Raw genomic sequence first — 15,800 nt, 5'->3', positions numbered from 1 at the left:
CTCTCAAAATCTTTCACAACTCTATCAAGAGAAAAGCCCTAGTTCGCTCAAACTTTCCTCATAAAATATGTCTTTTAATCCAGGCAGCATCCCAATACATCATATCTGCACCATATCTAAAGCTTCCACATCCTTCCTAAAATGAGGTGACCAGAACTGAACAGAATACTTTAACTGTGTGAGGCTGACTCAAATAATAACAACACTGATGATTGATAAATCAGAAAGATGAAGCCATTTAACTGGATTTTTTTTTTAAATGCTGCATGCAAAGAGATACTAAATTAGACTAACAGACACAAACAGTATTCCATCTTTCTAACCTTCTGTTGTCTGTTCAATACATTCATCAGTATACTAAATAATGGTATTGTGAAGTATGTAAGTTAAAACAAAAGGATAGAAATATTGTTATTCAAAAAAACCTATTTACCCTGAGATTCCAAGACTAAAGTCATAACCCTTTAATTTATATCCATTTGCTTATCTAAATCGCACACATATGAACGTAGCATCAAAAATTTACTGGTTTCTAAAAATAGCTTTTTATATACAGAGGTATTGATAATTGGAAGAGAAAACATTATATTGATGGAAAGAAATGTAAATATGCAAGGAACAATGAATCTTTTTCCTTACTTACTAAACTGACTAAAATTTAACCCTGTAAAAAACAATTTTCATATATATATATATATATATACTGCTTAGAAAAGTTGTTTGCAAATGCAGAGGTGACAATGTCTCTGCAGTACCTTTAAGCTTGATCTTGCATTCATCAGAATGTAGCCCAGCGCATAATCCATCAATATCCTCACATTCTGCACAATGCAGGATATAGAAGAGTTTCCATATCATCTTGTTTGATAGGGTTTCAAATGGCATCTCAGACATGAAAAGCCAAATTCCCAACCTGTTTCAAAGGACAATTTTTTTTCTAACTTAAAAGAAATGAGACATATAACAAAAATCCTGATTTAAAAAAAATCAGCTCAACATTTGACATGTTCCGCTATCAAATCATGTTCAACAATTACCAAAGTGCATAGATTTTAAAAAAATCCATTCTCTAACTTACAGCATTCTGGTGTAATATGGACCTAATCGATATACTAAAGAAGATTGGTCTAACTCCCTATCGAGGCTCATTATTTTCAGCATCCCTGCCAAAGACCAATTTATCATGTACCAACCCCCAAAGCGTCATCTGACCATCTGCCCCTCTGGCCCAATTGTTAGTAATCCCATCCTCCAAATACCAACTGGGGCTTGGCTGTGCCATTCGTACACCCCATCTTAATGGGCACATGGGAATTTCTATGTGATTAGTGTTACCTGATGGTCAAATTTTAGGGCTTTGGATGCATGTCGTTTCTTTATCATTGACTACAATATAAAAAGTGGTTAAGTGGCATGCCTGAGTACGTGGGAGCAAATGTGAGATCACATACAGAGCATTATGACATGGAAACAGGCACCTCAGGTCATCTAGTCCATGCTGACTTGGTTTGTCTAGTCCCATCTACCTCCGCCTGGACCATAGCCCACCATACCCCTCCCATCCACGCACCTATCCAAGTATTACAACTGAATCTGTATTTGCCACTTCCACTGGCAGCTTATTTCACATGCACACCACCCTCTGAACGAAAAATTTCCTCCTCAGATTCCCCTTACAAGCCAAAGAGAGGGCATAAAATAGAGCAAAAATTAGTGGGAAGTTAGATTGGGAAGCTTTTAAAACTAACAGAGGCAATTTAAAAAAGTGAATAAGTTAAAGACGGAATACAAAAGTAAGATAGCCAATAATATTAAAGAGGATGCCAAAAGTTTCTTCAGATACATAAAGTGTAAAGAGAGGTGAGAATGCATATCAGACTGCTGGAAAATGATGCTGGAGAGGTAGTAATGGGGGACAAGGAAATGGCAGATTAACTGAATAAGTATTTTGCATCAGTCATCACTGTTTTAGACACAAGCAGTATGGTGTATTGGAGTATAAAGTTGCATTGTTAGCTGTGTAACCAAAACTATGTAGTCAGCTTTGTATTTGCTATGTATGTATCCAATTTAGTAGGAGAATGTAATCTCTGTATTGTCTCTGTACTATTGAACACATCAATGCCTTGAGAATGTAGCTAACTTATACTTACTATGTATCCAACTTATCAGCCAGAATGAAATCTCTGCATTGACTCTGTACTATTGAACACATCAGTAACTTAAGAATGTAGCCAAATAAGAAGATAATGGTGTGTTAATGAGAGGCTAGCTAAGCGATAACTATGGCCAGGGATGAGGTAACATGTGGCCCAAAAAGTAAATTAGAACATGATTAAGTTAATGGGTAGAAACAATAGTGGGAAGTCGGGAGCTGATGTACTGGTGATACGCAACTGTAGACCAATTGGATATGCTAATTCAACTAAACCAGGAGATTGCTGTAAAAAATGCTATGTACAAGGATCGGTGGGCAATCAGCGACTAGCTCACTGACTGTCTCAGCTTTGATTTGCAAATTAAAGTTTAACACTTCTTGAAGAATCTTCTGTGTCTCCTGGTCGTTTGTGGGGCACAAGAAACCATGACAGGTGAAGGTTCCAGGTGTCAGGGGTCATGAACTGTATAAGGTTACCATTACTATGAAGAAGGTTCTTAGGAAACTAAATGGTCTGAAGGTAGATAAGTCATCTGGACCAGATGGTGTACACCCCAGGGTTCTAAAAAAGGTGGCTGAAGAGATTGTGGAGGTATCAGTAATGATCCTTCAAGAATCACTAGATTCTGGAATGGTTCTGGAAGACTGGAAACTTTAAAATGTCACTCCACTCTTCAAGAAAGGAGAGAGGCAGAAGAAAGGAAATTACAGGCTCAGTGGTTGGGAAGATGGTGGAGTCGATTGTTAAGGATATGGTTTCAGGGTACTTGGATGCCATGATAAAATAGGCCATAGTCAGTATGGTTTCCTCAAGGGAAAATCTTGCCTGTCAAATCTGCTGGAATTCTCTGAAGTAGTAACAAGAATTGGAGAGGGTTCAAAGGAGATTCATGAAAATGGTTCCAGGATTGAATGGCTTGTCATAAGAGTGTTTGATGGCTCTGAGCCTGTATTCACTAGAATTCAGAAGAATGAGTGGTGATCTCATTGAAACCTATTGAATTGTGAAAGGCCTCGACAGAGTAGATGTGGAGAGGATGTTTTCTATGATGGAGTGTCTAACACCAGAGGACAGCCTCAGAATAAAGGGGCATTATTTTAGAATGGAGATGAGGAGGGATTTCTTTAGCCAGGGAGTTGTGATTCTGTGGATTTCTTTGCCACAGGCAGCTGCCAAGTCTTTATTTGAGGCAGAGGTTGACAGATTCTTCATTGGCCAGGGCATGAAGGGTTGTGGGGAGACAGTAGAAGATTGGGGCTGTGTGGAAGAAAAATAGTAAGACACTGTGACGAACATTAAGTAGTTAATGACATTCTAGTATGTGAATTCAAAGTCACTTATCTGTGACTAATGTACACTGTATGACTGAAATGTGCTTTGTAGATGGGATGGGAAAATAACTATGTCTGTGCTTCACTGTTCTAAGAATCATCACATGTCTGTGCTTGGGAAAGCCTGATATACTGCCCTGGGAACTAATGCTTAAGAAAATGTATAACTGCTCAAGGACATATAGTGCAACTTCGCTATTCTAACGAGTGGTAGTTGAAGTTCCCTCTTTTTTCAGATTTAAGTGCTTCTTGTCAAGTACGCCTGGGTAATCCGTTGAGTGTAATAAGAGTGTAATCCGTTGTTGAGCAGAGCTATGGAGCTCCGCTTTCGGAGCCTGGGCTCTCCATGATATCATGAAATAAAACCCTTTAGTCTGAAACAATTCTCTGAGTTGACCTGATCTATTCTGTCTGCTGCTCCTGAGTTTCTTTTTCCACAACAGTTTGGCGATGAAGGATGGGATCCTCAATCTAATCTCCTAGCTGAAAGGGGGAGGCTAGAAGAGCAGGATCTAAAAAAGAATCCTAGGCAGAAAAGGAGAAGCAAGACAGAAAGGTGCCTTCCAAGCTGGGAAGGAGAATTGGTCTCCTAGTTCAAAGGCAGAGACTGGTGGCCTGTCTCCTAGCTGAAAGGGGGATGGCAGGGGATGCTCGTGGGAGTACCAAGGTAGCTACCGATTTATTCCATGACTGAACTCAGAGACTTGTGGAAAGACAGAGGAAATACACCAGTGAGTGCTCATTGTGTATATTGTGTGAATAAAGAAACTTCGTGCTGTCTTAACTGAAATTGAAATCCTAAACAGGAAAAGCAGGAAGTGTGAGCAGTTGATCAGCTAGCGCTGATCCTGCTAATACACTGAAGAGTTCCAGAGGTAAGACGATGGCTTTACACTCAACTGCAGGTAGGAAAAGGACTGCAAAAAAAAAGATTAAAAAGATAAAACATCACCACCAGCAAATAGGAGACCCCTTAGTCCCGCCTGGATCCCCAGCGGATATGGTAGTCAGAGACCGGAAATGATCCTTATGCGGTAACATTCAGTAGTGATTTTCATGGGGATTGGCCATATGGGGGAAGTTTTAATTTGAGACTAATCCAGTTCTGGGAGGACACCACCCGAAATGGGGACGGTGACCTAAATTGGGATGCTGATCACCTGTAAAGATGTTTTAAACGATGTAAGTAGGTGGCTAAAAGACACCAATCTCCAAAGAAAAAGGATATTAAGCAGCCTGAAACAGAGAAGGCTGGGGTTGAAACAAAAGCTGCCACGGGACTTTATCCACAACTCCCCGTACCGGCCAGTGCCCCATTGGCACCTGATAGTGAAATAGACGATTTAATAATGACATCGACTGCCTTGGGATGACCCGCACCCACTCCTTACAACCCCCCATGCTGGAGTTCAGGCATCTGATGCCCCCAGAGGAGCAGACATCACTGTAATGAAGGGTCTTAGGAAAGAGGAACTGAAGCTGAGGGAGCTGAAGGAAGTGTTAGCAGTTCTAGAGATAATTAAAAAAAATGCCTGAAAAGGCAAAAAAAAGAGAAAAACAGAATAGAGGATAAGCTTTTAACAGACACCTTCATTATAACTAAAACAGCCCTGCTTCCCCTGCTGGCTCTGCACACCCTTTGTAAATCAGGGGCAACACTGCACTGTACAGCTGAAGATATATACATGGAGCTTCCTCAAATTAGGATGCCTCAAATGCTAAAATTAGTGAATGGGCGAGAAAAGGACAGTTCAGAACCCATACTATACTGTTGGTAGCTAGATAGCAATCTCCGTGTTTGGCAGGTTCAGAGACTGTATGACACATTAATAGGACGAACCAACCTCTACAAACAAAATCTGCAATACTTGATTAACAACAGCCGAGAAAAGAAGCAGCACTTTACAAACTGACCTGCACTATGATCAGGCTGTACATCCTTATTTAAACGGTAACGCTGAAGGCAACACTGCACGTGTATTTTGGTCCCAAGGGATTAGGGGTTCCTGGTAGACTTAGTGGAAGATCAGAAAAAAAGGATTCCGACTAGGGGACTCCTCAATGCCTCATTTGACAGTGGCCATTAAACCACCAGCAAAGTCTAAAGATATCAGGATGATGATATAACGATTGGCTGAAGAAACCAAGACTGTCTATACTGTAACTCTGCCGGTACTGGGACAAGAAGCTCGAATAGAATTCTTTAATGAAAAGGAGGGGAGAAATATGTTAAAGTCCAAGAGCTGGGAAACATCCTTTGAAAAGCAACAACCGCCTGCAGAAGACCCTCTGCTTCCCCCTAGAGCGGGTGCAGGGAACCTATGGGCTCAACATAAAAATCATGTGGGAAAGGCCCAAACAGCTCCGGCGCATAAAGTTACTCTAAAAAAAGAATGTGCCACTGCCCTGTATTAAACAGTACCGTATGGCTACTGAAGCAGAAGGTATTGCTCCAGTAACTGACTCATTGCAGCAAGGGGTGCTGGTGAAGACACAAAGCCTGTGTAACACCCCTATATTACTTATCCCAAAACCGGGCCGGAGAAATGAGTGGCGCTTTGTGCAGGACCTAAGAGCCATTAGTAAGATAGTCATCCCTATTGCTCCGCTGGTGCCAGACACCAACATTATGCTTACTTCTATACCTGCGGGAGCTAGTACCTTTACTGTAGTCGATCGGTGCTCAGCATTTTTCTCCATACCTTTGCACGAGGATAGCCAGTATTTATTTGCCTTTACTTAAGTCACTTATCTGTGACTAATGTACACCGTGTGACTGAAATGTGCTTTGTAGATGGGATGGGAAAATAACTATGTCTGTACTTCACTGTTCTAAGAATCATCACGTCTGCGCTTGGGAAAGCCTGATATACTGTCTTGGGAACGAACACTTAAGAAAATGTATAACCACTTAAGGACATATAATGCAACTTCGCTATTCTAATGAGTGGTAGTTGAAGTTCCCTCCTTTTTCAGATTTAAGTGCTTCTTGTCACATACACCTGGGGTATAAGTAAGAGTGTAATCCATTGTTGAGTAGTCTCAGAACTCCGCTGTTGGAGTCTGGGCTCTCCATGATATCATGTCATAAAACCCTTTAGTCTGAAACAATTCTCTGCGTCGGTCTGATCTATTCTCTCTGCTGCTCCTGAGATTTTTTTCCACAACAGGCTGAGAGGAAAATTGGACCAGCCATGGCAGAGCAGACACGTTGGGCCCAATCACCTAATTGTGCTCCTACATCTTCTGGCCTAAAGATTTCAGCTTTCATTCTTAACCTATGACTTCAAATTCTAGTCTCAACCAACATGAGGGATAAAAGCCTGCATGCATTTACCCTATCTATATGCCTCAATTTTTATCACAGCTCCATAAGATCTCCCCTCATTCAAACTTTCCTTGTAACTCATGTCAAGTCCCGGCAACATCCGTGTAAATTTTCTCTGTATTCTTTCAAACTTATTGAGATGCATCCTATAGGTAGGTGACCAGATTGCACACAATCGTCCTAATTTGGTCCCATCAATGTATACAACTTCAGCGTAACATTCCAGCACCTGTATTTAATGTCCTGATTCATGAAACTCCTCTGCCAAAAGCTCTCTTCATGACCCTATCTACCTGTGGTGCCATTTTCAAAGTAGTATGGATCTGTATTCCCAGATCTCTTTGTCCTACAATGAGGTGTATGCTTGTAGGAATATTTAACAGGCCAGTTCATAGTGTTTCCGAAGTGACTAATGACAAACATGAGAACTGTAGAACAATTGGTTAGGTGGTGGCCAGCTGGGCTAATGGCTGGGTGCTTATGGAGTGGCATATTCCTCCACACCTGGATCCACCTATCATGCATCAGTTCTGCCTCTTCCATGGAGTCTCTATTTGCTCTCAATGCATCACTTTGAAATCCTCAATACCATTCTGAATGTTCACCTCTACTTTGAGATGGGCAGTGAATCTTAGTTTGTGGGAAATGTTGCAGTTCTTCAAGTGGGCTTTAAGGATATCTTTGAACCCTTTTCTTTGTTTATCTGGTAATCTCTTCATATTACTAGAAAAGTCTTGGCAGAGCAGCGCTATCAGCAGGTATCATTTCAGATCTGAGACCCTGAGGTTCCAGTGGACCAGAAAGGTTAACTGCTCCTTTCCACAGAAAGAAACAATTAATATTTATGGTCTACTAGGGCCTTATGGACTTGAAATAGTAACAGCTTATATATCCTGCTTAACCTAATAAGTGTTCCAGCATTTTCCATTTTTATTTCAGTTTGAGTTTTTACAGCTTTTTTATTTTCTTCCATGGAGCTCAGAAGAGTGCCTGTTTCAAGAGTTTGGTGTTGGGCATTCAAAAAATGTAACTTGCCAAACACTGTCAACTGTTGTAAAATGGATCCTCAATAATAGGTTTCAATACTTTTCCTCTTTCTGAAGAACTGATTCCTGAATCATAATGTGGATATACATGCATTAAGGCTCAAGCAATGTATCTTTTCTGCAAGTAGAGAACCCAAGAATATTTAAAAATAGGCAATAGTAATTAATAATACAAAACCTATAAACGCTCATCAACACATCTATTTTAACACAAACATACCTTTTTGCTTTCAGTACGTATAACACTGCCCGAAGAAAAAGCTCATCAAATTCCACTTGCAGCTTTTCAAGAGAGTAAAATTGGTCCATCTTTATTCCATGTTTTTTGTGGAAAGCTGCAAACTGAGCCCAGTGGTTACTTACGTAACAAATTGTTCTCCTAGTGATTAAGTTGAAAATAGAATATGTCCATAAAAATGAGAAAAGGATTAACTAAAAAAGAAACATTAAAACAATCTAATTGTTAGAATCTGAAATCAATGAGGAATCTAGGAACATTAGCAGACCAGATTGCTTTGATCCCCTTATTTAAGTCTGCTGATGATACCACTTTTGTTGCCTGGTGACATACTGTATCAGCATATAGGAAGGAGTTTGAAAATCTGGCTGTGTGGTGCCCCACCACAACTCCTCACTCAAAGTTAGTGAGACCAAAGAGCCGATTATTGACTTCAGGGGGAGGAAACTGGAGGACAATGAGTCAGTACTTAACTGAGGATCAGAGGTGGAGAGGAAACTTTAAATTCCTCGGTCTTATCATTTCAGAGGAACTGTCCTGGGTCCAGCATGCAAATTCAATTATGAAGAAAGCATGGCAGCGTATACTTCCTTAGAAGTTTGCGAAGATTTGGCATGACATCTAAAACTTCGACTAACATCTACAGATGTGTGGTAGAGAGTATAATGACTGATTGCATCACGACCTGGTATGGAAACACTTTGAAAGAAAAAGCTACAAAAAGTAGTGGATACGGCCTAGTCCATCAGGGTAGCCCTCCCCACCATTGGGCACATGGAATGCTGTTACAGGAAAGCAACATCCATCATCAAGGACCCCCAATACCTGGAAGTTATAAAGGAGCCTCAGGGCCCACACTACCAGGTTCAGGAATCGTTATTACCCCTTAACCATCAGGCTCTTGAACCAGTGGGGATAACTTCACTCGCCCCATCACTGAAATGTTCCCACTGCCTATGGACTCACTTTCAAGGGCTCTTCATCTCAGCTTCTTGAGATTTATCGCTTATTTATTATTATTACTTTTCTGTTTTCCTTTGTACTTGCATAGCTTGTTGCCTTTTGCACATTGGTTGTCTATCCATCCTCTTATGTGTGATCTTACATTGATTCTATTATGTTTCCTGGATTTACTAAGTACACCCACAAGAAAATGAATTTGAGGGTTGTAGATGGTGCATATACTGTTTGCACTCAGATAATAAATTTACTTTGAGATTCTTGTCCTATGACCCATCCTCACCTGGATCCACCCATCAATTATCAGTTCTTACTGCTCCCCCTCCCCTCATCTTTTTATACTGCCTATTTTCTCTCTGTCTTTCAGTTGTGACAAAGTGCCTCAGTCCAAAACATTGACTGCTCATTTCCCTCCACAGATGCTGCCTAACCCCCGAGTCCCTCAAGCTGTTAGTTTTTGTTTCTCTTACAGCCCCAACCTTGTAATATTTCCCTTCCGCTATTGCTTTTCCAAGCTTTGGTAAATTTAATATTGTTTCTTGTGGAGTAGACAAAGTTACTACACAATATATGTACTTTCAGAAGGTATTTTTGAAGTTCACTTGTAAGACTCCTGATGCAAGCACTTAACCTTGTCATGAGGAGGTTTATCCCAGATTTCAATATTCAGTTCAGATGCAACAAACATGATGCAGGAGGAACTCGGGGTCAGGCAGCATCTATGGAGGCAATGGACAGTCAACATTTCGGGTTAAGACCCTTCAGCTAGACTGAAAGAGAGGGAAGATAGCCAACTAAAAAGGTGGATGGAAGGGGTGGAGCAAGAGCAAGATAGGTTGGGCTAGGTGAGGTAAGATGACAGGCAGATGGAGGAGGGGAGAGTAGAAATAGAGACAGAAGGTGCAAGTTGACAGGTGGGAGCCATAAAGGCCTGAAGTGGAATCATAGGAGAGGAAGGTGGGTCATGGAATGCATTGAGGGAGGTCAAAGGCTAGTTTTATTTGTGATATATGCAGACAAAGCGGAGTTCAATAAACTTAATTCCCAAAATTTGATAGGAAATTAAAACCAGATTTGTGAAAACATTCTTAATCCTAAATTTAACAATTTTCCATCAAAACAAATGATACTGCGTGATCTCAGTCTTTCTGAATTACATAAAATCACTCTCACAAAAACATGAAAAAGAGCCAATTGACTTTGCTTGATTTTCTGGCCCTCCCTTTACAGGGAAAGTTTGTCTGTGTGAAAAAAAGATAAACAATTAACATTTGATTACCAACGACAAATTGGCATGTATCATTCTGGTTTTAAATGAAGGATTACAGGATGAAAACAATCAATCAGGTATTCTGGATAACTCAGCAAAAATGGCTCAAAGCATAATCACCAAAATGAAACAAACAAATAGAATGGTTCACTAGGTTCCCAGTTTACCAAGTTTCACCTTGACCTATGGCTGGATAGATACGAATTGGTTTGTCTTTTGTCTAATGAATGCCATATCAGAAAGAGTAGGAAAAATGACTCAACTAAAGTGAGCAAAGATACATTGTCCCTAACTGTGAATAACAGGTTGCAAGTAGACTGCTTCTTCTATCTGAAAATTTTAGAATCAGGGATCACAGTTTCCGAATAAGGAATCGGGATTTGTTAATTATTGTCACATGTACTGAGATAGTGATATTTCTGTGGCATGCCATTCATACAGATCATTTAAAACTCAAGTACATCGAGGTACTACGAGGGAAAACACCAAAATGCAGCATATATTGTTAGAGTTACAGCAAAAGTGCACTCCAGGTTGACATTAAGGTGCAAAGTCCATGACAAGGTAGATTATGAAGTTAAGAGTTCACCTTTATCATACAAAATGTCTGTTTAACAGTGAGATTGAGGCTATTCTTGACCCTAGTGGTTCAAGAGCAGCTTCTGCTCAGATGCCTGAGCTGACGGGGATCTTTGATTATGTTGGCTGTTCTTCCGAGGCAGTTAAAAGTATATACAGAGTCTATGCGGGAGTGGCTGGTATTTGTGATAGACCACACCGTGACCACCACTCTGCGATTTTTGTGGTCTTGGGCTGAGCAAGTCGACATAACAAGCTGTGATGACTCTGGATAGGACATCTTCCATGTTGTATTTATAAAAATTGGCTGGGGCAAGTGGAGGTATACCAAATTTCCTTAGCCATTTGAGGAAACAGAAGCGCTGCTGTGCTTTAAAAGATGGACAATGTAGGTTTAAGATTCAGAAAAGGTTCTCGAGATCATTGAGGTCTTATTCAAAACATAGATGAATAGATTTCTGAATAAAGGAATTGAGGGCTATTGGGATAGTGTAGGCAAATGTCAGTGAGATAGATCCGCCATGATCTTAACTGTGCAACACCTTAAAGGGCTGTACTATTTCTAAATAGGCTGTTATTTCTTATGCTCTCCTGTTTCATCCCAACCCTTAAATTCAAATTCTCTTTTAACTTAAAAAACAGTCCAAGTGTAGAAAAACTGTCACATGTTTACCTAATAAAATCAGTCTATGATCCAGCACTGAATGTACAAACTGAAGTCATTTCCCATAAGGAGCAAATAAAATTTCTGCTTAAATCCAAAATATAGTAAAATACAAGACTGAAAAAATTTAACCCAACTGAACACTTCTTAAAATTTCAGCATTTTGGAATTTGAGGAATGTTTGTATAAAGCATTAAACTTGTGTAAATTGTAAAGAGGGAAGTTGTGTTTGGTCTCTGGAAAGAGAGGGTTTGATTAGCAGGCTAAAATAATTTTATTCATTTAATTATATTCTTGAAATAGAAAAGGAAAATCAAATAAAAACACCATCTCAGAACCTGGTACTGGTTCCGGTACCATCCCAGTTTTCACTCGTTGGGTTAAGGTTATAGACCCCAAGATGAGTGAGAAAACTGGAAATGGAGAATTAAACCATGCAAGTGGCACTACAAATATCTCTACTGCCTTAAAGTATTGTTGATTAGTGGAAGAAACAAGAACTACATTGGTTTAATGTTAATAAATGCCTGAAATTTAAAAACTGTATTAGTCTTTATATTCTTCCATTCCTTCATTTCTCCTCAGTTCTATAACTATTTACTGTCCTTTCTGATGTTTGGACACTAAGCTCTGAGTGTTTCCTGTTAAAACTTTTCATCAAATTCTCTGCTCCTAAAACCTACCAAAACAAAATTTCCAGACACTCGTAATCTTTTTCTCATCAGAACACATTACGGACTTCATATGTTGCCAGATTTCTCAATATTTCCAGGATTTTGTGTTTTCACTTCCTAATCTCTGTTTAGTGATAGAAGTACAATAAATAACATTACTTTTATTGCAAAATTGCAGTGTCAAAAATATCTTTGATTTGAGACAATTTTTATCTTACCTGATCATTTGACCAATCCTTTTCACAAATTGTCTATATCGTGCTCTATTAAAGGTTTCCAATCCCAAAGCTAGGAGGTCTATCAATGAAGATGCAAACCCAATGATTTTCATCATCTGATGACATGTGCTTTTCTCTGGACTGTATTCACCTGGTCAACATATAAAAGTTAATGAAATACAATATTTTATAATGAATGTTATGATCGAATATTTCAATCTTAACTTCTTTTTCATTCACTTTACATGCCATCTAGCAAGATTTCAATTCATTGCACAATAATTTATAATAGTTTAAAACAGATAGAATTACGTTTCACGTTTTTAAATAAAATATATTAAACTGAATGCATAGAAGTTACCTATGTCAAGCATATAATAGTGCAGCCCAGGAACAGACCCTTCAGCCCATCATGATTGCACTGAACATGACACCAAATTAAACTAACTACATCAACCTGCGTGTAGTCTTCATCCCTCCATTCCCTGCCCATTCATTTGCCTGACTGAATGCCCCTTAAACTTCGCTATCACATCTATTTCCACTACCTCCCTCGCTGTGTGCTCCTGACACCTACCACATTGGGTAAAAAAAAAAGAACTTGGTTTGCAAATTTCTTTCAAACTTTGCTCCTCTCATATTGAACCTATTCCTTTTGATATTAGATTTTACCGCCCAGTGAAAAAACATACTATCCTATCAGCAAATTGATTAGTCTAAAACCAGAGGACACAGCCTCAGAATAGAGGGGCATCCTTTTAGAACAGAGATGAGGAGGAATTTCTTTAGCCAGACAGTGGTGAATCTGTGGAATCTGGTTGCCATAGGTGGCTGTGGAGGTCAAATCATTGGATATATTTAAGGCAGAGGTTGATAAGATTCTTGATTAGTCAGGGCATGAAGGGATACAGGAAAAGGCAGGGCATTTGCGTTGAGAAGTAAATTGGATCAGCTATGATGAAATGGCAGAGCAGACTCAATGGGCCAAATGGCCTAATTCTGATCCTGTTTCTTATTATTTTATATATTCTGTCAGGTCACCCCTCAGCCTCTACTGCTTCAGAAAAAACAATCCAAGTTCTTACAGAGATCACTCTGTGTTTTGTACAAGTTTTATAGAATACCTCAGAGGGAACTTTGCCTGTGAGAAGCTTAGGTACACATCACTAATTGATTTTGGCTTGCTCACACTGTGTAAGGCAGCAAGACAATAATGGCATACTGATCAGCTCAGAGCTGTGCATGTGTAAAAGTTTTCAAAGATGCTGACAGTATAAAAAGTAATAGAAGCAAATTTTGGTACTTTTGCATTTTGTCTTCCCAAAAAATCTGGGCTAATGTGGTCTTGTAATGGCAAAGTTATCCAACTTAAGTATAAAAATTAAATAGCTTTTATAGGGAAATGCAGTGTTATTACCTTTGATAGTTATCCCAAACATTTGTTTAAACAGTTCATCAAAAGGAAACTGCAACAGAAGGGTAATCAAATCATCCTCTGACAATAGTTGCCAACTGGTGTCAGGATCTTCGTCCTAGATTTGGAATCAAAAATGAAAAATGGCACTGTACATTTATTCAATAAAATATTCAATTTGTTTAAGACAGTAAATGATTCTTTGTATATATGGCATGTTCAAATTTCTTAAGTTTCACTTTTGAAGTAAAATTTAATCCAGCTGTTCAGAGTATGCAACTGTTGAGTAGTTTGCTCCAAGATTGTAAATTCAGCACAGTAGATGCATAGGCACAAGTAAAAAGAATTTTTAAATATTTTTGTAGCAGATTTAAATCATAAGAATAATGAACTGATAATCAATGCATTCAAAGAAGGTCTTTTACACTTAAGAGTATCTTGCACTTGATTTAAGCTCACTGCCTACAATGCTGAAGCTCCTTTTCCAAGTCAACTAGATGAAAGAGTGCATTGAAGATCATGAGAAATTAAGAATAGGAAGAAAAAAATTTCAAGAGTTGAGTGAAGGCTCGGAGTAAGGATTGGAAAAATTAAAAAAATAAGGTGCCTCAAACAGTCTAAGAGGAGGGTGTCATCATTTTCCTGCCTATAGGTTGACTCATTATACAGCCCAAAGATCAAGGTTAAGAATGGCATCATATAGCGCTCTTTGGAGCAGCGCAGTTGTCTTAGTCTATTACTAAAAGTGCTCCTCTGTTCATCCAAGATGGCATACAGAGGGTGCGAAACATTGTCCAGAATTGCCAGGATTTTCCATAGGGACCTTTGCTCTAACACAGCCTTCAGTGTGTCCAGTTTGACTCCTGTAACTGAATCAGCCTTTCTAATCAGTTTATTGAGCCTGTTGGCATCACCTGTGTTGATGCCATTGCCCCAGCACATCACCGCATAGAAGATTTTGTACTGGTGACAATAGACCGGTAGAACATGTGAAGGAGAGGCCTGCACACCCCAAAGGTCCTCAGTCTCCTCAGGAAATCGAGGCAACTCTGGCTTTCTTGTACACAGCCTCTGTGTTGGTGCTCCACTCAAGTCTGTCCTTCAGGTGCACACACAGGTACTTGTAGGTCACTGCTCTGGTGAGGAACAGCTTCTTCCCCTCTGCTATCAGATCTCCAAATGGTCAATAAACATTGCTTAATTATTCTCTTTTGTTATACCATTTTGTAATTTAGAGCAGTTTTATGTCTTTGTACTGTACTGTTGCTGCAGAAAAACAAATTTCACAACATACATATATCAGTGATTCTGATTCAGTTGTTGGATCGGTGGAACCTGTTCCTAAGGGTGGACTGGGTCAAAGACCGAGTCTCAGTAATTCGAGCAAAACGAGAGTAAAGCGGTTCATCCTGTTCACTCACTAGACATCACCGAAGGATAAAGCTAAGGAATTACAGAGTTGGTTCTCAACAAGAATCACAAGACCCACTCGACTATCCACTAGTATAAAATGATTTTAAAAAGAATAGGAAATGTTTATGTATTTTAAGCTACTTTACCCAGAAATGTAAGTATATTTGTAAGTATAATTGAGAAAATTTGCCATCCATTATTTATCCATTGTGAAACAGTTTGCAAATATTAACACACACAATGACTCCATTTGAAAATATTTAAAAATGTGTTAATTAAGCAGTTTTGTTTCTAACCCTTAGGTGTATATAAAAAAAATTTGCACAAGGTATTTTGTGACCATGTCATAATTGTTAATTTTCTGTACTTAATTTTAAATTATTAAACTATTTGGAAAAAATCCTTACCTAAACAATGCCAGAAAACAATTTCAATCGTTTATTTGAACAGCTAAAACTCTTTCCACTTTTCCTCTTTCTCTTTCCACAGCTGCTGCCTGCATTATT

General features: G+C 39.1%; 1 protein-coding gene across 1 annotated transcript in view; it reads right to left on the bottom strand.

Moving 5' to 3' along the window:
- Positions 1-15,800, bottom strand: part of epg5 (ectopic P-granules autophagy protein 5 homolog (C. elegans)) — a 127,041-nt gene that overhangs the window by 98,009 nt on the left and 13,232 nt on the right. The window contains exons 8-11 of the mRNA XM_073064336.1: positions 13,885-13,999; positions 12,468-12,618; positions 8,085-8,243; positions 756-913 (exon numbers count right to left, since the gene is read on the bottom strand). Of these exons, the coding sequence (XP_072920437.1) occupies positions 756-913; positions 8,085-8,243; positions 12,468-12,618; positions 13,885-13,999 (583 nt within the window). The remainder of the gene's footprint in view (positions 1-755; positions 914-8,084; positions 8,244-12,467; positions 12,619-13,884; positions 14,000-15,800) is intronic.

Source organism: Hemitrygon akajei, chromosome 13 (assembly GCF_048418815.1).
Source record: "Hemitrygon akajei chromosome 13, sHemAka1.3, whole genome shotgun sequence".
Lineage (NCBI taxonomy): Eukaryota > Metazoa > Chordata > Chondrichthyes > Myliobatiformes > Dasyatidae > Hemitrygon > Hemitrygon akajei.
Note: the sequence above shows the minus strand (reverse complement) of the source record. Positions and strands in the feature narration are given on the sequence as shown.